General features: G+C 37.5%; 1 protein-coding gene across 12 annotated transcripts in view; it reads left to right on the plus strand.

Annotated features, from left to right (window-relative positions):
• The window catches only part of CLOCK (clock circadian regulator), a 61,940-nt gene extending 45,790 nt beyond the window's left edge, over window positions 1-16,150 (plus strand). For 10 of the 12 annotated variants that reach the window (XM_053975459.1, XM_053975464.1, XM_053975463.1 and 7 more), the window contains 13 exons: window positions 680-798; window positions 4,469-4,551; window positions 4,773-4,879; window positions 5,354-5,501; window positions 5,715-5,790; window positions 6,690-6,831; window positions 7,206-7,306; window positions 8,189-8,278; window positions 10,208-10,366; window positions 11,698-11,904; window positions 12,975-13,183; window positions 13,477-13,741; window positions 15,311-16,150. In XM_053975459.1, the coding sequence (XP_053831434.1) occupies window positions 680-798; window positions 4,469-4,551; window positions 4,773-4,879; window positions 5,354-5,501; window positions 5,715-5,790; window positions 6,690-6,831; window positions 7,206-7,306; window positions 8,189-8,278; window positions 10,208-10,366; window positions 11,698-11,904; window positions 12,975-13,183; window positions 13,477-13,741; window positions 15,311-15,487 (1,883 nt within the window). In that variant the 3' untranslated portion in view covers window positions 15,488-16,150. The remainder of the gene's footprint in view (window positions 1-679; window positions 799-4,468; window positions 4,552-4,772; window positions 4,880-5,353; window positions 5,502-5,714; window positions 5,791-6,689; window positions 6,832-7,205; window positions 7,307-8,188; window positions 8,279-10,207; window positions 10,367-11,697; window positions 11,905-12,974; window positions 13,184-13,476; window positions 13,742-15,310) is intronic. The other 2 variants (XM_053975469.1, XM_053975468.1) reach the window with 2 other exon arrangements.
• The last annotated feature ends 7,977 nt before the right edge of the window (window positions 16,151-24,127 follow it).

Here is a 24,127-nt window from a genome sequence, read left to right on the forward strand (position 1 = left end):
CCTCACAGTGTTTTGAAATCAGCATCTCTAGACCTTAGTAAATATAAACTAAATTGGTAACTGCTGGAAATGAAAGATAAGGTTAATCTGTTTCGAGGTCTAGTCCATCCTTTGCCTCCTTTTGATTCCATCTTTATGATTCAATAAGTGGAATGAATTTGTTCTCAGCTCAGTATCCCGATTCTTTAATTTCCATAATTGTGCCTTTACTCGGTATGTCGTCAGCATGTGTTGCTTAAATGGGATGGAAAGTCTAGAAAATAAATGCTTACTGCAGAGTTCAAAAGAAAAAATTAGCCAAACTTGATACAAAAGATAAAATAGGAAGATATTTTTGAAGAAAGTGTACTCCAGTCATTTTTACCAGTTAGCAAGGATTAGAACTGTTACTAGTTCCTTAAAAATGCTTTGTCAGAAATAATGTCATATTAACAGTAGTTTCAGTTCTTTGAGAAAGTTACTTGATGGTTGTGTTCCTATTACTACTATGTAACTACTTCCACTACTGTGGTACTATTCCTGTGCATATAAGTGTAGATATGGAGCACTTTTTTTAATGCCTGTGAAGTTACAAGCAAACCACAGATAAATATTGGGCCACTTATCCTCTGATATTGCTGCCATTTTCCTCCATACTTATATTGTCATGTGTGTTGTCATCTCCTCTCTCTGCCCTCAGTTCCCAACTCAGCGCACAATGGTTTTGAAGGAACTATTCAGAGATCACACCGGCCTTCCTATGAAGAGAAAGTTTGCTTTGTAGCCACAGTTAGATTAGCTACACCTCAATTTATCAAGGTATGTACAAATGAAGTCACTTTTATATTGTTCTTAAGTGGACTCTGAATGGAAAAACTTCCGAGAGAATGCACACAACATTTAAAATACTAATGAAGACCATAGGGAATTCTAGTATATGAAACTGAAAGTGTCTGTTTCTTACTTCAAACAGGCAAAGTTTTGTGCCAAGTATCAAACAAAGTTGTGGTGAGCACTAATTTTAAATAGTAACATAAAAGAGAAATATGCAAGAAATAAATCTCTAAGAAGTCCACAGGAATATAATTTAGCAAGATGAACTTAAACAATACAAAAGATTACACTGAGATTCCACTTTCACTGGAGAAATGATTGATTTTAGTTGCAACTTGGATGTGAATTTTTTGTTGCTGGTGGTCTTTCTGCAGTTTGACACAAGTAAATCTCGGAGTGCTTAATGAAAGCTTATATTACTTGTCAGTAATGAAGAGTTGGGTTTGAGGTAATAGAAATCTTTTGTTTCAGTGTAGTTATTCAGAAACTAAGTGGTTTTGCTTAGCTGCTAATGTACAATGGGAAGGTGCCTTTCCAAGTTTAGAATTGAATGCATGTAATACTTGTAGTTCAGTAAGTGTAATCCTGTTTCTCTCCAAAACCAGTCAAAATAAATACCCAGGATACCGTACAGTATAGACTGTGATTGTGATTCTGATTCTATGTTTCATACAAATATATGAATCAAGGTTCAGGATAGTCTGCTATGTAACATTTGGTTTTGCAATTCAGCTATGAAGTAATGCCATGAAAAATGTATGTGGCCCGATGTTAAACTAATGTCTGTAGTACAAGAACTCTGAACATTAAGCATTCTGCCTCTTAAGTTTAAAGCACTGATGTCTTAAGCTGAAGACTGTTGGTGGTAGCTTCTGAAAACATAGTTTATATACTTTGCACTTCAAAAGCATTGTAGGGAGACTGTGGAGAAATCATATAAACTTCTTCAGTTCTGTCAGGCTGAATAGGAATTTTGTCTCTCCAGACTGTATGGCAGAGAAAGTTTATTCTTTCTGAAGCTATGAAAATCTTTTATGTGACACTTTTCTTCCCATGCAGGTCTAAAAATTATTCTTCCTGTTATGCCTACAGTTGGTAGATATGTGGGATTTTTGCCTCATGAAATAATTGTGGAAAAAAAGACCAACCTGACATTTGCAATTGTTCTTGTCTTTTAAAGTGTGGCTGTTCATAGTAAAACTTCTGTATTTCCTGCTTCTGGAAGCTGAGGAACATCCATTTATGATCTTCAAGTGTCTCAGTCTCCTGCAGGCTAAAGCCTTACAGATTATACTCTGGCCAAAGTTTCATTCCTGTACTTGAACCTCTGAGCCCTTAGTGCCCAAGAAAGCTTCTGTGTTACAAAATTTTTCAGATCCTCCTGAGACTTTCAACTGATGCTGTTGATTTGGGAAATATTTTGAAGAAGGCTTACATTAATGACTTGATACCTTCTGTTATTTTTGGGGCTAGCATTAACTAGACTTTAACAAATGGGTGTATGTCAGGAGTTTGAGGATGCCAGTAACTTCACTAACAAATGTATGATGCAGCCAGTAAGGAGATGTGTGTTTCAATACTTGCCTTATTTAAGGTAGAACATACCTGCTCATCTGTCACTTACTCTCTTTCTTTCAGTTGGTATATGGTTCCAGATTTTTTTTTTCTCAAATGTAATTTCTCAGGATATGCAATGCTTTCTGCACCTTTAAAGTTCACATTTTTATTTTATGCCTATGTCTCTACCACTTCTGCAACAAAACATGTCACAAATTTTGCTCCCTAGTGAAGGCATTTGGTTATACACATTCTTTAAAACATTTGCTTGCATTTTGGTTAGTTGATGATTGCATCCTATCAAGAAGACAGGATTAATCCAGCCAAAAGGATTTTACCAGAATACTTTTTGTTACAAATGAAAGTCCTTTCTTTTCTAGATGCCTTGTTGACAACTTCAACAAGACGCCTTGTTGAACAAGCTGGCTTCTGCCCAGGGGTATTTTACAGTGGAATATCTGCAAATCATTAATATAAATGCATTGAGTAATTGGATACTAACCTGCTGCCATTTCCTCTCTAACCATTATGTTTTTACTGTGGTTTTACTGCCTGCACTTCAGTGATTTTTACTTTTGTTTTGACTTGTGCCAAAATATTTAGATCAAAAGAAGCAACAAATCAAAAGTATATCTCAAGGATATACTCTCTGTCATTTATCTTACTTTGAGTGGTGCTTTATTAAATGCTGTAATTTTAGAAAAGTAGATGAGCTTTGGGTTCTAGGGGTAGTTTCATGTTTGAAGCTTAAGTCTTGCTGACTAGAGTTTGCATCAACAGTTATAAATTTGTGCCCAGAGTTGTTTAGTTCATTGCCTTCATCTAATTCATCCATCTTTCCATCATTTTCTAAGGAATTGTCTTTAGAATTTATAGTGATGATTGTGAGGAAAAAACATTGCCTAGGTATGGTCACTTTTTCCTTTTATAGAAAGAAAACTTAGATTTATTTAAAAAACTGTAAAGTATGCAATTAAGCTCTTTGGATTATAACCTGAAAGAATGAAAAGTGGTCCCTCTGTTGGTTTTCTACTGTATTTTTCTGCAGGAGTGCTTTAGTTACAGATGTTTGCAGGGCAGCAGTGTGCTTGCCTGTCCATATGTCTTGTGAGTATTCTGCAGCTTCCACATTGCAGTCTTTAGGAAACTCTTGTACCTGATCATCAATAGATTGTAGTGTGTTCCTGGCACTGGGAGTACCATTGCAAGCTCCTACAAATGACAAATGTGTGCAGATGTCCAAAAAAGAACTATTTACTTATTTCTTAATTTTATTGTAATTCTTTGAGGGGTGTATTTGTATGCATGTATTCTATCATCCATCTTCCTTCTTGTAAGGCACTACTAGAGGAATTTGCGAAAGAATTGGCTGGCTTGGGGTGTGTGGTGTTGTGACTGTCTCTGCATGAGGCACAATACTCAGTGGGGCGTCTTTACCTTTCTTGAAGGGGACAGTAGAAGTTGACTGAATAATGCTCTGAATACATTTGAGTGGAATACATTTAGAATTATGTGCAGAATACCTTAAGGTTTTGTTGTAATGAAAATACAGCCTTTCTCTTACTTTTCATGAGTTCTGAACGTAAGAATAGTGTTATTCGTAGTACATGTCTATGCACTCAAAGAGATTTAGAGTACTTTGTGTTCACTAAAGGGAAGAATCGTATTCCTAAACTCAGAGTAATGTGACCATCTTACTAAAGTTGCGTTTTACCCATGATAAATACGACTATAATCAGACTGGTGGGAATGTTTCATCTCTTCTTTTCGTGTTACAATTTAAAAGCGTAACTGCAGGAACTATGGATTTCTGCTTGTAGTACTGTGTGTGTAGATAGTGCATTTGAGTTTAATCTCATGACATGGTTAGTCCATTTAAATCAACCAAACATCAGCTTGGCACAGTTGAGATTAGATTCAGATTAGATTCTACCTCAGTACTGTGCGTCTAAACAAGCAAAACCAATGAAGCTGTCTAAAAATAACATTTTAACTATTGTGGAATTATCTACTAACTTCAGGTATGTCTGAATTTTGAAAGAGCTTAGGTACTAGAATAGAGCAGTTTTAAGAGATTCTTATTTTTTTTCCTTTTTAGGAAATGTGCACTGTTGAAGAACCCAATGAAGAGTTCACATCTAGACACAGCTTAGAATGGAAGTTCCTATTCTTGGATCACAGGTGCAGTTCCTTCTGTGTAGTAGCAATAGCAGCTGAATCACAGTGGTGACTGTAGTATTGAGTTCACTAATCTGCATTAACTACTATAGCTTGTGTTGGGTTTAATTTTTTAATTTTCTTTGGAACATATACTGTAAACAAGAAAGCTTATATAATTAATTCTGATTTGTTTGAGATTCCTTCATGTGTCTGAAAATAACATTGATTTCTTTATTAATTAGGGCACCTCCGATAATAGGTTATCTTCCATTTGAAGTTTTGGGAACATCAGGCTATGATTATTATCATGTGGATGATCTGGATAATCTGGCAAAATGTCATGAGCATTGTGAGTATTACTAAGTCACTAAAACGAGCAAATTTGTTAAATTGAACAACTGTTCTGGTGAAATTTTGTGATATTTTGAGTGAAGGGTCTTTACTCCCATTTGTTTGACAATATTATACTTCTGTTCCATGGTTGGTTTTTTTTGGTTTTTTTTTTTTTTTTTTTTTGATACAGAACTACAAAACAGATTTAACTTTATCTTACACTTCTGGGGTTTCACTGTGGTAAATTGAAGTGCACACCTCTATGACTAATACTTTTCCATTTCTTCCAATGGCATTTAGAAGGCTTTATAGTGTTGAATAAGTGCAAAAGCTGGTGGAAAATTTTCAAACCTGTTCTTGGTCATTGTCTTAATACTGGATTTGGGCTATATGGTTTGGGCTATATGAACGTGGGAAATAATATTATTTTTATGTAATTGGAGTATTTACAATCTGGCAAGACCGTAAACTTTATTCTTCATCTTTATAGTAATGCAATATGGGAAAGGGAAGTCATGTTACTACAGATTCCTTACAAAGGGACAACAATGGATTTGGCTGCAAACTCATTACTATATCACGTATCACCAGTGGAATTCCAGGCCAGAGTTTATTGTCTGTACGCACACTGTTGTAAGGTAGGTTGCTTTTTAAAGTATCCTCCCAATCCTAAAGTATGGGAGCTTTCTTGATGGTATTTTGGAGGTAGAGAAATTATAGCAGTGTGAAGAATCACTGGAAAACTTCTTGATATACTTTATAAGCAAGATGGGTTTGAGGAGTTTGGTCTTTGAGTTGTATTTTCTAAATCATTCCACAATGTAGTAGTCATCCTTGGTTTGTTCTTCTAGTTATGCAGAAGTTAGAGCAGAAAGACGACGAGAACTTGGTATTGAGGAATCTCTCCCAGAGATAACAGCAGATAAAGTGAGTATTTTATATAGTTTTATTTTACATCTTCACATACTAAAAACAGTACGCAAGCAAATATACAACAGCAAAAAGGGTTTTGTCCCATTTGTCCCCAAATAAAGTAATTATTTGATCTCTAAATAATGTGACTATTGAAAGTGATCACAAAAGTTTAGAAAGAGTGTTTAACTATACCTATAACACCCTTCTCTTTTCAGGAATTAATGTGCATGTAGTTATAATAGTTATAACACCTGTAACTTTTTATTAAGATCTGATTTCTGCAGCATTAGATTCCTAAATAAATGGTCTCTCTGACTGGAAGTACCCATAATCTGAAAAATCAAGGTCAACACACCAACAAGAAATTCACAATAGGAAAGTAGAAGCTGTTTAATTGTGTGACTCTACCTAACTTCCTAAAAGTATAAAAAATAAATTTTGAATTAATGTCCTTGGAAGCGCAATTAGTTTTTTCAGCTTGTGGAGATGATCTGACATGTTATACATAGTCTGACAGTTCAGAAATGTTTTCCTTTGGCAGTTTCACAAGTTTAATCTGTCAGTACTCCTAATGGAACGAACTCATCCTTTCTCAAAAGAATAAGCAGTTGACTCATTACAGTGTTGTTCAGAGTGAATTGCGTGGCTACAGAAGGAGCTCAGCTCAGTAGTCAGTTTGTGGCCTAAATCTGCATGCATTTTGGTCTCTAGGCTTATACAGCTTTGGTTTCCAAGGATAAAAGCCTCAAAAGGAAACAGAGCTTATAGCCATCAAACAGGCCAGTACTTCTGCATGATCACCTGTGTAAGGGGGTTGATTAGAAACAAAAAGGTCTGAGATATTTTCTAACAAAAATATGCATTGTGTGCTGGATTAAATAAATAATTGTTGTTTATGTGTGTCTCTTCAGAGTCAGGACTCTGGGTCTGACAATCACATAAACACAGTGAGTCTCAAAGAAGCACTGGAAAGGTTTGATACCAGCCCCACACCTTCTGCTTCCTCCAGGAGTTCAAGAAAATCTTCACATACTGCAGTATCAGATCATTCATGTAAGCACCAACTACTGAAAACAGAATTGCTTTCCTAATGAGGGCTTTCTCTACTTAATTCTATTAAATGCATAACTGGCAGTTAAAATCATTTTATGAGAAGTGTGCAGGTGAAAATACTCTTTATGATGGTTCAGAGAACTGCAGACTACTCTGAAAAAGACCTTTATTTCTAGAGTACAATATGAGACACTAGTACACCCTATTTCAATCTATCAGATTGCACTACTGGTGGGTGGTCAGGGGGAAAAAAAGAGTCCAAGCCTTTATAGTTTTTTTATTAATAAAAAGCTTCTTGTAATTAGATTATTGCATTACAGAATTGAGATAACAATTAAGATGTTTCTTTCCGTTCTAACTCTCAACATTGTCAGCAACACCAACTAAAATGACAGTGGACACTAGCACTCCTCCAAGGCAAGGCTTACCTGGTCATGAAAAGACTGCGCAAAGAAGATCATCTCTGAGCAGTCAGGTAACTTCAGAGAATAATATTGTACTTAAACAGTGGAGTTCACCTTTAAAAGCTATTCTTAAATCCATATAAACTTTTGTTTTATTTCTTCTAAAAACCTAGTTTAAACTTTAAGAGTTTCTCTTGGAATACATCTCTTAGAATTGCATCATCAGTATGCAACTTTGGTATACTAGATTTTAAAGGAATACAATAAGCATATATGTATTTAGGTTTTGTCATTAGGATTTGAAAGAATATGAATGAATCTCTGCTTTCAACTCACATAGAACTTCTTTCTGTGATTCTGGATTTTTAATACACACACACACATATATATATATATGTATGTATGTATGTAAAATTGCCAGTGTAATGCTGTGTGTGTCCCTACAGAGAACTCATACAAACTTATGACTAAGAATATTAGTGAATCTTCCATACCCTTTCTGAAATCTTGGTAGTATGAGAAATTACCATGCCTCATGTGCTTGGTGCTCATTTTCGCGTTGAACTAATACATTCACTTCATAAACAGAATGCTTATTAAAATATGCATTTCTAAAAATCGTTAGTGTAAGAACAAATCAAAGGTGTCAACTTCCAAACTTGTTGAAATGAAGACGTCTGAAATACTTGTAGTTGTAATTTCTGTTTTATACCTACTGCTTATATATTTTTTTTAGCAGTGGAAAAATTATATATATATATTATGTAGATAATAAATTGCTTTTGTTTTCTTAATTCTCTAATAATTTAGGTTAGATATTTCAGGAAACAATTTACTTGTTTCTATTATATGCTCATACGATGCTGTTTTGAATTTGACTCTTTAAAGAAATACTTAATGTCAAATATGAAGTTCATTCTCTTATGATTATGGAACAATTTTTTTAATCCTAGTCTTTAAGCTCACAGTCTCTTGGACAACCAGTAACACAGCCAGCAATATCTCAGCCTGCAACTTTACAGCTTCAGTCTGGAATGACTCAGGTATGGATTAACTAGATTGATTGTTTATTATTTTTTTAAACGGTCTTATTCTCCTAGAGAACAGCATTCTCCTGGAGTAATGGACTCCCTGTGGCTTGGGTGGATGTGCTGTTCACTGAGAGAAAAACAGCTTGGATGGCCAGACCCAGAGAGTGGTGGTGAATGGAGTTACATCCACCTGGCAGCTGGTCACTAGTGGGGTTCCAGAGGGCTCAGTACTGGGGCCAGTCCAGCTTAATATATTTATTGATGATATGGACAAAGGGATTGAGGTCACCATCAGTGAGTTTGCAGATGACACCCAGTTGGGTGAGAGTGTTGGTCTGCTGGAGGGCAGGAAGGCTCTGCAGAGAGATCTGGACAGGCTGGATTGATAGGCCAAGGTTCAACAAGGCCAAATGTCAGGTCCCGAATTTGCGTCTCAACAACCCCATGCAGCATTACAGGCTGGGGTAAGAGTGGCTGGAAAGTTGCCCAGCAGAAAAAGACCTGGGGTTGCTGGTGACAGAGGCTGAACAGGAACCAGTGTGTGTGCCCAGGTGGCCAAGAAGGCCAATGGCACCCTGGTCTGTATCAGCAATAGTGTGGCCAGGGCAGTGATTGTCCCCCTGTGCTGGGCACTGGTGATGCTGCACCTCAAGTGTTGTGTTCAGTTTTAAGCCCCTCTCTGCAAGAAGGATATTGACTAGCTGGAGCAAGTCCATAGAAGAGCAATGGTGCTGGTGAAAGGTCTGGAACATGAATCAGGAGCTGGGGTCATTTAGCCTGGAGAAAAGGCTCAGGGGAGACCCAAGGAAAGGAGCTTGTAGTGAGGCGAGTGCTGATCTATTCTCTCAGGTAACAGGGACAGAGTGAGAGGAAATAGTCTTGAGTTGCACCAGGGAAGGTTTAGATTGTACATGAGGAAAAATTTCTTTACAGAAAGGGCTGCCAGTCATTGGAACAGGCCTCAAGTCATGGGCACAGGCTGAGCAGGGAATTGGTGGAGTCACCATCCCTGAGGGTATTTAAAAGCCATGTAGATGTGGCATTTAGGGACATGGTTTAATGTTGGACTTGGCAGTGCTAGGTTAGTGGCTATCCTTGATGATTTTGAAGGTCTTTTCCATCTTAAACAATTCTCTGCTTCTATATTCTGAATATAATGGTAATTTCTCATTTAGAAATTGAGTCCTTTGGTGCCAAATTATTCTATTGTAATGGGCAAATTCTGTAATTTGACACTTTTGCTTTATTTTTTTCTTCCTGTTATTTGTGTAGATATAGTTTTCAGCCTTGTGCATTAGCAACATAGATATAAAAACAGTTAAAGCTGAAATATTTTAGGGCATTAATTTAAAAATCCATCAACTCGGCTGGCAGCTTTCAGGCATATGCTTATAACACAAGGCTGCCTGATCTCTGAAATGCTTCTGTATAGTAAGAGCAGGATATAGGTATCAAAAGGTCATACTGACTTGGGGCCTATAGCAGATTTCTGAGGAAGAACAAAAGTGGCAAATAGTTTCTCTGTGGGCTTACCCTTCAGCTTTTTTTGACTGAGGGTATTCCCAAGTTATTTGTATGTTTTAGCTCTGGGTGAATATTTTTTCCTAAACTGGCACAGTTATAATTTTTAACATGAGAGAGCTTTAACATCTACAGTACCATGTAAATTACTAAGGCTACATACACACATATATATGCTTGTGATTTGGACACCAGTCAGTTTCTTGTGCTATGGAGTTTATTTAGTTCACCAGTTCTCATGCATCAATTAAATGTTGATCCTGTGATGTTTTCATACTCATGAATTGGTTCTCAGATTATGGTTTATTAGTAATTTAAAGAGCAATGCTTGATTTCTTTGCTTCTATGGAGGACTGTACTTACCTCTTATGAATAAAATGTAATTTTTGCTCAGCTTTTAATTTATTCATTGCACTACAGCCTGTGTTTCAGTTTTCAGCTCAATTGGGAGCTATGCAGCATCTAAAGGACCAGCTAGAACAAAGAACACGCATGATAGAGGCAAATATTCATCGGCAGCAGGAAGAGTTGCGTAAGATTCAAGAGCAGCTTCAAATTGTTCATGGTCAAGGACTCCAGGTGAGTTAGTGCATTACTTAGAGGTTTCATCTCTAAAGAATTCAAGCATCTGAAATGTGTCTTGGGCACCTAATTGCACAACATGGTCCTCCATATTCCCTGTCAGCTGGGCCTAATATATCTAAAATCCATAGTATCTGAAGCTGCTGTTCCAGCTGATGTTTTGCTTCAGAATGTATTTGAAAATGCCCCAGTGTTGAGCAGGCCGAGCCTAGCTTATTCCTTAACCTAATTAAATGTAAAAGCATGGAGTGGTTGTTAATTCTTGCAAAGTTTTGCAGTCATTAGAATAATAATCCAAGATCTGCAGTAACTGTTTTTAGCAGGTCTTTCAGCCCTGAGGATGTTAAATCCATGTTTCTTTGTTTCTTAAACTGTCCTATCAGGCTCAATGGCTCTACTTTGCATGGTAAACGTAAAGGAGTTAGTGAGCCAGAAAGACAGGAAGTCTAGAAGGGTGCATTACTCAGCCTAGAAGCTGACTACCTGATTTCTGATTTTTAACCAGTGTGTATTTTTCTGTTTTTGTCAATTGTCTTTTCAGCAGCTACATTTGAAAGAAAATAATTACCCTATTGGGTTTTTCTAGTTAAAAGACCCAGACAAAAAAAAACTGATCACCTCAAACTAAGATACATTTTAAGGAGATAATTTAATATTTTCAGTCTGGATTGTGACTAAAGAATAGAAAAAATACTTCCTGGAAGTATTGAGTATGTTGCTTAAATTCTGTTGGAAGAGTAGGAGTTTCTGGCGTGTGCCATTTTCAGTGTTGTGTGATGTTTAGTGTAAACATGCCAGCAGTAGACTGCCTTATCCGTGTCTCAAAAGGAGAGATTCACAGCTCTCCTTTCCATGTAGTATGGAGGGACCTTGTTCAGGAGTGTGAAAACTAGAAAAAATACTTCAGTGATGCACATTCTGCCTTCTTGTAGGCTTGGGCCTAACTTTTTGTAAAGAACGTAATATTTTTGTGCTGAATTCTGTTTATTACAACAGTGTTGAAAAGTTCAGTTATAATCATTATGATCTCCTGATTGTCAGGGAAGATTACATTCTTGTTGCTATGCCTGGATCTGCTAATTCAGATATCTTTTTCATCTGATTTAGTGTTACTGAGGAAGGTCCTACCAAAAGAAGTGTCATCGCAAATATGTTTTGTCTTTATACAGCTGTAGACTGCATTACTGGTTAGTCTCTAAATGGTGCTTTTTCTTTAAGAATAGATATTGAATGTTAATGTTTAGAACTTTGGAAATCAGGATTCTGATTCTTACCAAATAGAGCTGAGTCTCTGAATACTGACCCTATAACTTGTGGAATTTTTTAAGATGTTCTTGCAGCAGTCAGCTTCTGGACTCAACTTTGGTTCTGTGCAGCTTCCTTCTGGAAATTCTTCAACTGTTCAGCAGCTTACGCCAATAAACATGCAAGGTCAAGTTGTTCAGACTAATCAGACTCAAAGTGGGATGAACACGGGCCATATAAATACTCCACACATGATACAGCAGCAACCTTTGCAGAGTACTGCAACACAGGTAAAATTCTATTATTGATTTTACTGGGTAGAATATTTGCTCAAAACCACAGCTGAAACACAACAGCTTCCCTGACATCCCCCTGTTATGAACAAGTGTTTGAGATTGCTTAAAAAAATCATTGGCAAGGGTATCAGCAAAAGCCTGATTTAATATTAAGTGGCAGCACAGCAAAGTTCATGGGCAAGACTCATGGTACTATTTACAGGACAGTTAAGGCAAAATAAGGAAAAAACAAGCAGCAAAACAAACAAGCAAAACCAAACAAAATCTATGCAATCAAAACAGAAGTGAACTGAGACCTGTCTAGGGGAATGTGTGTGTGTGTGCGCATGTGTGTTTTCGGTGCATGTGACAAAAGGACAGCGAGGGCAAAGATAAAAAGGAACATGGCCTAAAAGCTTAACAGCACTCAACTTACACATCAAACCTAACAATATAACGAAGAAACAGCTCTTATCTTATACCATAAACTTAACCTTAATAATTTAGCAAAGGCATAACACTCAACAGCATGTATCCCTACAGAAGCTGTTTCTTTATGATGAACATTTCTAATGTGTTTGACCATTATATGTATGGAGACTATGTATACATCTGATCTCTGTGGTCACTCTCCTCTGTACACTTTTCCACATTCCATTCTTCTTTTGAGATTTGTGAAGAGGCAGATTCTAGTGATGCATTTTACCATCTCAGCAGTAGGCTAGTTCCAAACTTTCAAGTAAAAAATTATTGACATTATGTGCACATTTTAGTCTAAGTTGGCCACAGAGATGCTAAAGGAGTAAAAAAGATAATTTTGAACAAAGAGTATGCAAATAGCTGAAAAATTCGGGGAAAAAAATAACCTGAAGAGGAAAAGAAGTTAATGTAAGAGATTCAGGTGTCCAAGGTCCAGTCCCACCTCTTAAGTCCTCAGTCAATAGAAATACCTGTATACTTTGAATTAAGAATTGATTTGAATAGGAAAAAATCTGGTAGTTTTGAGGTGTGGGCAGTGACAGTGAGGAGAACGGCTGTAGTACCCCTGGCTATTTTCAGCTTATTATCTCATGATTTCTTTTCAGCATAATCAACAAAATGTACTTAGTGGACACAATCAACAGTCTTCTCTTGCCAGTCAGTCACAGAACACAGTGTCAGCACCTTTGTACAACACTATGGTGATTTCTCAGCCAACAGCAGGAAATGTGGTGCAGGTTCCCTCTAGCTTACCACAGACCAACAACCAGAATGCTGCTGCAGTAACCACTTTTACACAGGACAGACAAATCAGGTAAATCAAGACCTATATTTAAGATGACTTTTTATAACGGTATGCTTATGCAGCTGTACCATATACAAAAGGAACTAAAATTGTGTTTAAAAGATTGTGTGACTTGTGTTTCAACCTTATGGATACAACCCTTGAAGTTAAACTGCCCAAAGTAACAAGTTTGCAGGCTTATCAAAACCCATGTTGTTACAGCAAAATATGGCTTTGAGAAATCTGCCGTTCTCAAGTGTATGTGATGCTTCGTATAATTTTTTTTTCCTGAAGGGGCTCCAAATATCTTTTTCTATTAACAGATTTTCTCAAGGTCAGCAACTTGTAACAAAACTCGTCACGGCCCCAGTAGCATGTGGAGCGGTAATGGTACCAAGTACTATGCTAATGGGACAGGTGGTGACAGCTTATCCCACTTTCGCTGCCCAACAGCAGCAGACACAGACTTTGTCAATAACACAACAGCAGCAGCAGCAGCAAAGTCAGCAGGACCATCAGCAGCAGCTCACCACAGTGCAACAACCAGCTCAGTCACAGCTCACCCAGCACCCCCAGCAGTTCCTACAGGTAATGAATGTAGAACTGTCTACAAATTTTCCCAAGTCCTGGCGCTTTCAGCATTGCTAGGTTATCCAGGGGTGCTTTACCTGAAAACAAAGCACTTAAATAGTAACCTGTGAATAAGCCCAATGCATAAGGTAAGTTTATTCTGTAGCTATTCTCTAAAATCCTATTACTTGAAGGAGAAGTGGTCTTTCCTGCAGTGTTACTCCATGCCTTGTCCTGTGTTGTTACATCTTTTTCCCTTTGAATTGCTGCTTTTAATTGACTGGGGGATGGAAAAACAGATATTTGCTTTAAAAAAGTTTACATTTTCTTTCATTAACTTTACATTAGTTAGTACCGTAAGGTATGAAAGATGATAGTTGGTCTGGAAAGCAGCACACAGCCCAAAGCAAGACATTTCCCAATAATGTGAGGCATGAAATTCTGTCTAGGCTACAGGGGAGGCTGAGCAGCAAGTAACTTTGTAAGCAGAGAGTAGGGAAGAACCTTGTTTAAAGTGGAGAAAGAAGAGAGATTGAGTCAGAAGAGAAGGAAGAAAAACCCAGGGGGTTTAGAAATAGGAAATCTCTAAGAAAACCAGAAGGTAGAAAGAATTGATGAGGAAATCTGTTGCCATTTGTTGATTCCAATTAATTACTGGAGCATGGGTCACCCAGCATCTGGAGTCGGTGAAGGAGATGTGGTGGCTAGAACACTAGAGAGGCTGTTTAGCAGGTTGGTAGTGTCTGTTATCTCTGTTTCTAAATTTAAAAGTTTATACAATTTTGACTTAATTCTGGTGAAACAGGTATGTGAAATATGAAGATCGCAAAGGGTCTGTTCCTACTCTAGAATTTTGTTCTAGGCAAAAGTCCAGTATTTTTAATACAAACTATTAAAATACTAGAATTAGAAGTGAAGCAAATATTCCTTAAAAAGGACAAAAGTACATTCTCTGCTTCTGTTCACTGGGGCATCTTACAGCCTGATTGTGTAAGTGGAGCAGATGATGTACTTTACTCTGTGCTTCAGAATATTTCAGGATTGAGATGTCCTAGTGCATTTGTACCCATTCTTCATTGGTTTTATATTCAGTAATCTTTTTTTTGTGTTCTAAGAAGAATACTGTTAAAACTAAGTACCATTTCCCATAGTCATAAGTCTCCTTCGAAGGGGATGTTTGGGTCTGCAAATGCACTATTTTCTTTGTGCATTTTGTCTGTGGGGAATAAATGTGATCTGTGCCAAATCATGCACTATTTTTTCATTTGACTGCAATGACAGCTACCTACACTTACTCAAATAGATTCTTTATGCCCTGCTATGCTTTTGTGGTGTGAAATAAAGACAAATTACCATGTATTCCTACCTATCACCACAGAAATTCCAAAGACCAATTACAGCTGCTTTATTAATTGTTCAGATGCGCTGATTAAATGTATTAGTATGAACAAATCCTTGCATTGTTTGCTCAGCTTAACTGGCCAAATCTGAAGCTTATTTTGAACCCTTGAAAGAGTTAAAGAGCAGCTAGGCCCATGTTTCTCAGTGCAGTAGGAAAACCAATTTTTTTCTATTTTCGTGTTTTAGACATCCAGGTTACTTCATGGAAATCAGTCGGCTCAGCTTATTCTCTCTGCTGCTTTCCCACTACAACAAAGCACTTTCACTCAGTCCCACCACCAGCAGCATCAGTCTCAGCAGCAGCAGCTGTCACGACACAGAACTGACAAGATGACTGATCCTTCCAAAGTTCAGCCACAGTAGTGTGGGTGCTGCCTCTTTTTGAAGCAAACTGCCAGGAGGAGCTGCCTCACAAACAGTTGCACTGAAGCTAGAGAGGTAACAGTATGAAGGCTTTCTAGCACCATGGTGTTGAGATCTACTTCTAACTTCTGGAATCTGTTAAGAAAAGCCACAAGATGATGATGGGGATATGGCCAACTTTGAGCATTGCCCCGGTTTCTGTGTTCTAAAGGATTTGCTGCCATGTTGTAATTTGTCCAGGTGAAATCTCCAAATGTGACTGAAAAGAGAGTGATGCTGAAAATATTGGTATTTTTATCAATCCTGTACATTTTTAAAGTATTAAAATGGACATGGAGCAATTGTTTTGAATTAGCAGGAAAAAATGCCAGAAATATAGTCCAAAAACCATCTAATTTTTTTTCAGATGATTACAGGACATTAAATATTTTGAAAATGTTGTGTGAAATCCAGTTCTCTGTTGTACAGATGCTGTAAAATATTGTGTATATGTCTGCATAAAAGGAGAAAGAGCAAAATATTTTATATGATGCATGAAAATGTAATCTGTTATTTGTAGGTTTGAATATGTTTCCCTAAATTCTCACGCCATACTCAGACTAATGTTTTCCTCTGTTCTACCCTTTTGTTTACAACATGATGCATCATTATTTTCACCCTTAATGTGGGCACAAGTCTCTTGTTTGTGCTTTGTCCGTGATGTCAGGGTCTGTTTGGTGAGGTATAGTGTGTTGGTTAGTTGACTGCTTGAAGTTAAATTATTGATGAAGCTGTTTGAACTGGTGTTCATGCATCAGGGTTCAGGACATTCAGATTCATAAATATCATCCATCATTTCATAATGAATTCATCATTTTATTTGAAAAATAGGAATTTGCACTGCTTTCTTGCGGATGGTTTGGAATTTTATTCCCCAAAGCTATCTTTTGATATAGTTCATAGTTGGAAATATTTATGTAAAAGGTTTAAAAAAAATGACAGTAATTTTCAAGAATGTTTCAGTTATAGGAGTAATTTGCACAAAAATATATTTACATTTAATAACCTTTTGGGCACTTTTTAACCACTTTCTCTGTGGTGAGAATTGTAACTTGTTAAACCATGTTGGAATCTTTTTATTCTCCTTCAAAAATTAGTCAGAACTAATTCAGGGTCATTTTAACAACAACAACAAAACCCATAGTGCCTTGATTTTAATTCAGGTGATAATGTTGAACATCTTGAATTACAGCGTCTTGAATCTGTAACCATTTTCAATTTTGAAGTCTTAGCACATTGTCAACCAATCTTGTGTATCTACTTCATAGATATTTCTGTATTGTGTTAATTTTAAAAGTGGTCTGAGTTGAGACCATGGATATTTTTGACTGGTACTCCCCCTCAGACAGTAGCCAGAAATACAGGAGTCTCAAAAATCTAGATCTTTAAGGTAATACTCATTTAAAAAAAGACAGGACTCCTTTTGCAGAAGGAAGAATAATAAGCTGATTTTTTTTTTCATCATTTTTGGAAGCATTTAAAGTGTGCTTTGGGGGAGATCATGATTGCATTTAACACTACCAGGTATTGATTTAAGAGCTATCACTGAACTAAGACTTCAGAAGGCAACTTCACTTTATAAAGAAAATAAAAAGTTCCAACAGATGTGTGCTATTTAAGTAAACGTTGGTAGGTTTTTATGGTACTAGTTTGTGGAAACCAGAGATTCAGAGGAAAATTAATAAATGCTGATAGATCTGATAATTAATTAGAAACAAAAAACAGTAAAAGCATTTAAAACTAGTGCTAGGGAGAGAAAGCTGGATTAATCTTGAATACTATGGAGGAGTTGAATGAATGTAATGAAATGGTGATGGTCTATTTTGTACTGTGGAACAGTTTGATTGTACTACTGGATGAACCAAACCCACAGGAGGTAATACCAGTTTAGCCAAGCCTTTGATGCCGTTAGTTATGTTTTGGGGCCAGCCTTTGCCTCTGCACATGTCCCAGCATTAGACCTTTGTTATTCCCCAGTCATAAAACAAATGCTTGGCATCAAAAAGCCAAGCAGTGAACAAGGAAGGAGAGTGTGAGAAACACAGTACCAAAGAGAATCCGATTGCTCTCTGCTCCAAGAAGCCTATTGCAACCTGGAGCAAGGAACAGATGCCAATGCCAAACATAGCAAGAAACATATTCCCTTCTTTAAAGGGATTTCTGGCATTCTTCAGACTGGGATAATTGTCAGAGACCTGTTTCTGTAATGTTCTATGTAAAGAAATCCTGCCTTGCTCTGCTATCCCTACCACTCCATTCCACCTGTTTCTGTATGAAGCTGCATTGACCAGAGGTCTGTGCTATCACTTCTTTGCCTAATGGAAAATAGGTTAGATACAAATTTCTTTAACCAATCACAATAAAAATATAGTGCTAAAAAGAAAACTGGGAGAGCTTTAATAGTGCTGTTAGAACTACTGAATAGTGGTAAAATAGGTATATTAAGCTATTATACTGAGAATTACAGAAATTAGAGATACCAGCCAGACAGTTAATGATGCAGCTTTTTATATTAAAAAAAATTCAAATTCTTTTCCCATTCTCCCCTCCCCAGATACTCTGGTGTGCTGCTATAAGTCTGTCAGTAAAAAGGCTAAACTAGGAGAGAGAAATTAGATGACGGGATAGCATGGCTGCTGAAAGAGAATAGAGAAACACGTGCTTTGATCAAGTAGCTTTTTGTAGCCTCAGAGAGAGGTCATTCAATCACAGAACTACCAGGTAGTAGAGGAAGGGTAGAAGATGGGGAAGTTCTAAGGAACTGGAAAAATACAGCACACATTTGACGAATTCCTGACGTGAATCAGGCAAACTTCACAAAGTCAAGTGTGTAGAACTTAGTCCAGATTGTGTGCAAGTATGGAGATGCTTTGTTCACAAGTAGTGACTAAAAAGTGTATATTTAACAGGTCTGCAGTTTCCCCTGTTGCTGAATGAATTGCTGAACAGTCCTTGAGTTTTAGTGAGGTGAGGACCAGGCTGTTGCCTCTTTCTTAATCAGCCTTTTGCTTCTGCCTGACTCATTTACTACAGACTTACTTGCAACATCCTGAGAAATAGCATGACAGTGAATGCTGTGATGCTGCAGGTTCTGGAGCAGAAATGTTGCAGAATGACTCTGACAGAAGGGAAGGGGTCTGTTAAGGGGAGGATTGTCTTTGTGAAGAAATGGGCTGGTGATACATAATAGAGTGAAGAGGACGGCATTTACACGGAGTTTAGGAGACAGACATTGTCTGCAATGGGTGAAGCGTTGAAGAAAAGTGTCTGGGATAACTTCAGAGAGAAAAAATAATATAGCTATTTTTATATTATATTTAATATATATTATATTTGTATATAAATATGAAAGGATTCTAGTAGGAGCTCTCCATATGCCTTCCACTTCATCTAGAAGGTTTACCTTCTGCACTACAGTTCCAGTGTGTCACCACCTTCTGTGGGCATCTTGCCTACTGCCAAGCACCAAAATTAGTAACCCAGCATCCTTACAAGAAATAGGTTTCATTTCAGCTTTATGTAAAAATGAATAAAGTAAAGATATATCAGGCAGTTTTTCACACGAAAAAGAAATTATCTTAAGACTTAAATAGCACTTTCTCTTTTTTTTTTTTTTTTTTTTTTTTTTGGTGGTTTTTTGGGTTTTTTTTGTTTTGGTTTTTTTTTTTTGTTTGTTTGGTTTTTTTTTTGGTTTTTTTTTTTTTTTGAGTAATAACAAGCACTTTACTGAAAAGACTATTTGAAAAACAGTTTATTTCTTTAGTCAGTGAAACTGTTAAAAAGGGGGCGCATTGAGGAATAACACATAAAACTGTCGAGACATTTCTGGAAAATGTTTCTTTATTATGGTGATCCTTTGAGGTTTAAAGTGCAGGATTAAAAAGGCTTCTAAAACTGGTTGCCTTTGTGTTTTATATGGCCAGGGGAAGGGATTAGGGATGATAGCTTCCTTGGAAGGAGGCTTTTTAAGTTGCACAATTGCCTATGAGAGAGAATCATCTGGAGGCTAATTTGCCTGCTCAATAATTCTAAGTGTCCCTTAGGATTATAAATTGTGTGAAAATGTTCTGAAGGTTTTAAGATGTGGCCTTTTTCAAATGTTAAAGTTGATTCAATAATCATTTATATTTTCAGAGATTTAACCCAGGTATTGTTATGAGTGTTTTAAATGTCACGGCATCAGGAGATGTCAAACATGTCAGATTCATAAGCTTCTCTATTTGAAATAATTATTAAAATTAGATGTACAGTCAGAGGGCTGGAAAATGGTTATTTTGATTAAAAGGGAAAAGAGACTAGTTTTAATAATTAACCTTTTATTTTTTTACTTATCCCTGGTGGAAAAATTGAAGAGAATGAAATGAATTTGGATTAAAAAATACATATTTAAACAAATCATAGTAGATGAGACAACTGTGAGAGAACATTTGAAATTGTCTTGGTTGTCCATGAGACTGGGTAGTTGCTTTTTCACTACCATGATTTTTAACACTACATTCCTTGTCTTTTTCTTTTTTTTGTCTTTTTTAAACAGGTGATTTTAAACTCTGTGACACTTCATGCTATGCCATCTGCATGAATTTTGCCAGCATGATATGCTATATTCAAAGAACATATACCTAAATAAAAAGGAAGGGGGGGGGAACAAAACACTGTGTCTGAAAAAAATATTTTATGGCCTAATAACAGAGACCCCAGCTATGACTGAGAGATGCTGCATTAATAGACAATCAATCAGTAGGTAATTATTTATGAAACACTTTTGGGAATGGTCTTAAGGATGTAACTGCTTTGAAAGCAGTTGGTGAGCTGTCTTTTTCTAACAAGAAAGGTAAAAAATATTTATTTTCAAATATATCAGATTGAATTTTGAGTTTTTGAGCAGTGTTGATTTCACAGTGTCTTGGGTTTCAGTTTTGTTTTGTATTTTTTTAACTGGCATTAGATTTATATACGTAAAAGAAAACAAACAGAAAAACCCTAGTGCCGTTCATATTGACGTCAGGAAATGTAGATACAGTTCCCTGGTGTTCATGTGACCATTACTAACTGTCAATTTTTTAACTGAATAAATGTAACTCATTTGAAATTTTGCTTTCTGTAGCTTCTAAGGTTCTAGAGGTTTTTTTCTGAGTTGCTTGATGTCAGTTTTATCCAAGTTTCACAGTGAAGCGCTCTTACCCTTCCCACGACTGTACCAAAGGCACTCTCTCTCCCCCACCCACAGAACTGACTTGTGAGAAGTTGCTTGATGTCACTTTTATCTTCTCTCCCCTACCCAGACAAATGACTTGTGAGATTTCAGTAAAAATGCATACTGTATTTTTTCCTTGTCTTCTCTCTGTATCTCTTTATAAACTGATGCCCCACTCTAAAGGCTAGAGACCTCTGATTTGTGTATTTACATTACTGCCTTGGAATTTACTCACACAGCACTTGATTGAGTGTGCACAACTTAAAACTGCTTTCATACCTTCATGTCTACAGTTCCTGTTCTTGCCAAAGGATGGAGCAGCACATTTGGTTGGGCAGAGCCCTTTCCTCATTTTCTGTCATGGGCAAAACACCCCTCCTTTTAAATTGGTGCCACTCCCCTCCCGGGGTATTTCTTCTGCTGGTGAAATGTCAAAGAACAGTATTTTAAAAGGAGTAGAGATGGTCTGAAATGTTGGCTGTGCCACTGAGCAAGGAAGCAGAGACTTGCATTTAGCAGCAAGCACAACTTGTTGAGAGCATGTAGCTCCTGCCTGGAAGAGCTGTGTGATAATATGTAACCTGTCAGGGTGGTCTGACCCTCTTTTCACTAATCAAAGTGTAAACATTAATAATTCCAAATTAATTAAATGTTCAGGGAAAGGAGGGCGGGAGGAAAATTGTGTAATTGAAACGGAATGCCTGAAGAAAACGATAAATACACTTAGCCATTTTTACAGTCTGCAGTACTTTCTTTTTCTGTAATATCACACTGGATGCCCAGAGGAAGATAGTGATCTTTTGCCTTTGAGAATTAAATAATACTTGTGCAAGCTGTATATTACTTCTATATGCTATGAGGCCTCTGTGCCCCAGGAGTGAAACAAAATCAACTGTAGAAGTTCTGTAGCTGTAGTTAAGAACTTGTCACCACCCGTCAATGATAAGACTGAGAGCATGTAGCAAGCAAGATCGTCAGTTTTCTTTAAATCGAACTTTGGAAAGAACAGTACAGTTTTCCTTAAACTTATCATGAAGAAGAGTGGTAATTACAACTACTGCCACACCTGAAGCAATTCTGTTAAGTGGTATTTTGCTGTCATGCAAGCTTGAAAACAAAACCCATGTTTATAAGAAAATGAAGCTGTTAAGTACTTGTAAAGATTAGCAATCCAAAGGTTAGTTGCACTTCTGACTCCCAGGCATTAGTGATATAAATTCCAGATTTCAGCTGTTCCGAGGGTACCATAAAATAGCAAGAGCTTTACTAGCATTCTTTGTAGCACAGTCTCTATCACTGTCAGACCCTTTGGCAAGTACATTCTCCCTTGGGAAGGAAAAGGAAGTAATCCCAAAGAAACATACAGCTATCGTAGTGCCCACATCAATGGGAAATGCTACAGAAATGTCCCAGCATCTCCATTAGCAGAAGCCTGTAGCTGTAACTTGCCACGGGTGCTGACTTCAGGGGCCATACAAGGTCATGTCTGGGAAAATGCCACATCAGTACAGGAAGTGCCATTACATCATTATTTCCATGGCTCTGGAAATTAATAATAACTCAGATTATATTAGGATGAAACAGTCTGATCCTCTTGATTTAAGATCTGATTTTGTTTTTTAAATACACAATATCTGGGACAAACATGAAAGTACACTGAACTACCAACCTCTTTCTAGAAACAAAACCGATAATGTAAATCCGGTGGCAGTGTTCCAGAGCCAGCCTGAGCAGGAGGGGCAGCTGAGGTGAGGGACAGCCTGTATGGCAGCAGGCTGCCTCTTGCTGTGCTCAGGGAACACAGCCCCTCTCTCACTTCCAGGTCTTCCAGCTTGGTGTCTGACTCATAAATCTCAAAACAGCAAGCCCTGGCACCAGTCCAGCACACACACACCTGCTGGCAGTACCCTAGGAAGAGCAGGCTTGCTAGTGATCTGGTCCTGTACTTTGGTTCAACAGGTTTCCTTTGAAAAACTTTGTCCTGGCAGGATGGAAGATTAGTTTGCTTTGGTCTTGGCTTATTGCACTTTGCCACATACAGAGTAATGAGACAGGCTTTATCTAAGTATTGGGAATAGGCACTTTTGAAAATAGCAATCACAAGCTTTTCTCATTGTAAACATCTCAGTTGATGTGAGAATTTTCCATCCCAGTAGAACTGACCATCATCTCCATTTTACTCCTGTTGTGTGGAAGTGAGGAATTACTGGCAGTGTGCACTCAAAAGCCTCTGCTTGTGCAATGTGCAGTCAGAGTTGTAAATTCCTGCTTTAGATGCTGCTTTTGAGGTTCCTTTGGCAGCAGCTGCAATCAGCTGCCTCTCACCCCAGCAGGGAAAGCTGCAGGATGGATGGAAACCTGCGGTGGACAGTTGCCCATTTCCCATGTTGCAGGCACAATATGTTCCCTTCAACACTGCTCTTACTCACTGCATTTCACATTCTCCAGCTACAAAAGAACAAGAAAGCGAATAGGATTGTGGCAATCAAGGCTTCAGCTGGTTACATTATATATAAATGCCCATACACACTACATTGCTTATATCTCAAGTATCCAGGTATTTGAAAGCACACCCCTCTTGCTGGCAATGTGCTACAACAAGAAGCAGCCTGAAATCCCAGCCCCCGAACCAGCCAACAGGTGAGAGCTGACCACGGTGCAAGTCCTCAGACACTGTGGAGGGATAAGGCCAAGTCTGTGCTGGAAACTGCACAGCAGACACAGCACTGCTAAGAATCTGTCACTGGATCCCTCCATCACCTTCAACAGTCTTTCCTTATGTCCCAGCTCGATTCTTTAAACTGTGAAAAATTCCAACAGGCACTTGACAACATTAAATCACTGTCACTAGTAGTAACTACTGAAGCACCTTTCAAAGCTTTTACTAAAATTTCACGAGCTATCTAATTTCATGCTAGACTTCCAACAATGTTTCTGCTGCTTTAAAAAAAAAAAAAATTAAAGGTATTCTAACATCACTATTCAAACTAACCTGCCTAGCTGGTCTTTGAGAGCAGCCAAATACATTGCTATGACTGGGCAAAAGCAGTACTTGACATCTGTGTAAGTTTGTAATAGTAAAGTATAGATGTGGAAGTTGCAGAGATTTGTTCTGCACCTTAATGCTCACGTCTACAAACAACCTCTTGAAGAGCTTCATTCTTCTGTTGATCCTGTGATCCTAGCTGTTCATATCAAAAATAGCATTAAGCAACACACATAAACTTTGGGAAGCTTCTACAATTAGAGCATGGCAAACTGGGCTGGATTTTGAGAAAAAAAAAAAAATTCCGTGTCTTTTCCCAATTACATTTCTGTTCCTAAAAAGAAAAATCAGGTGGCACCACGGTTACCCTGCCTGGGATGGATCTGTGTGAACGTCCAGTGGCACCACTTCTGATTAACAA

The sequence above is a fragment of the Vidua macroura genome, chromosome 4 (assembly GCF_024509145.1).
Source record: "Vidua macroura isolate BioBank_ID:100142 chromosome 4, ASM2450914v1, whole genome shotgun sequence".
Classification (NCBI taxonomy): domain Eukaryota; kingdom Metazoa; phylum Chordata; class Aves; order Passeriformes; family Viduidae; genus Vidua; species Vidua macroura.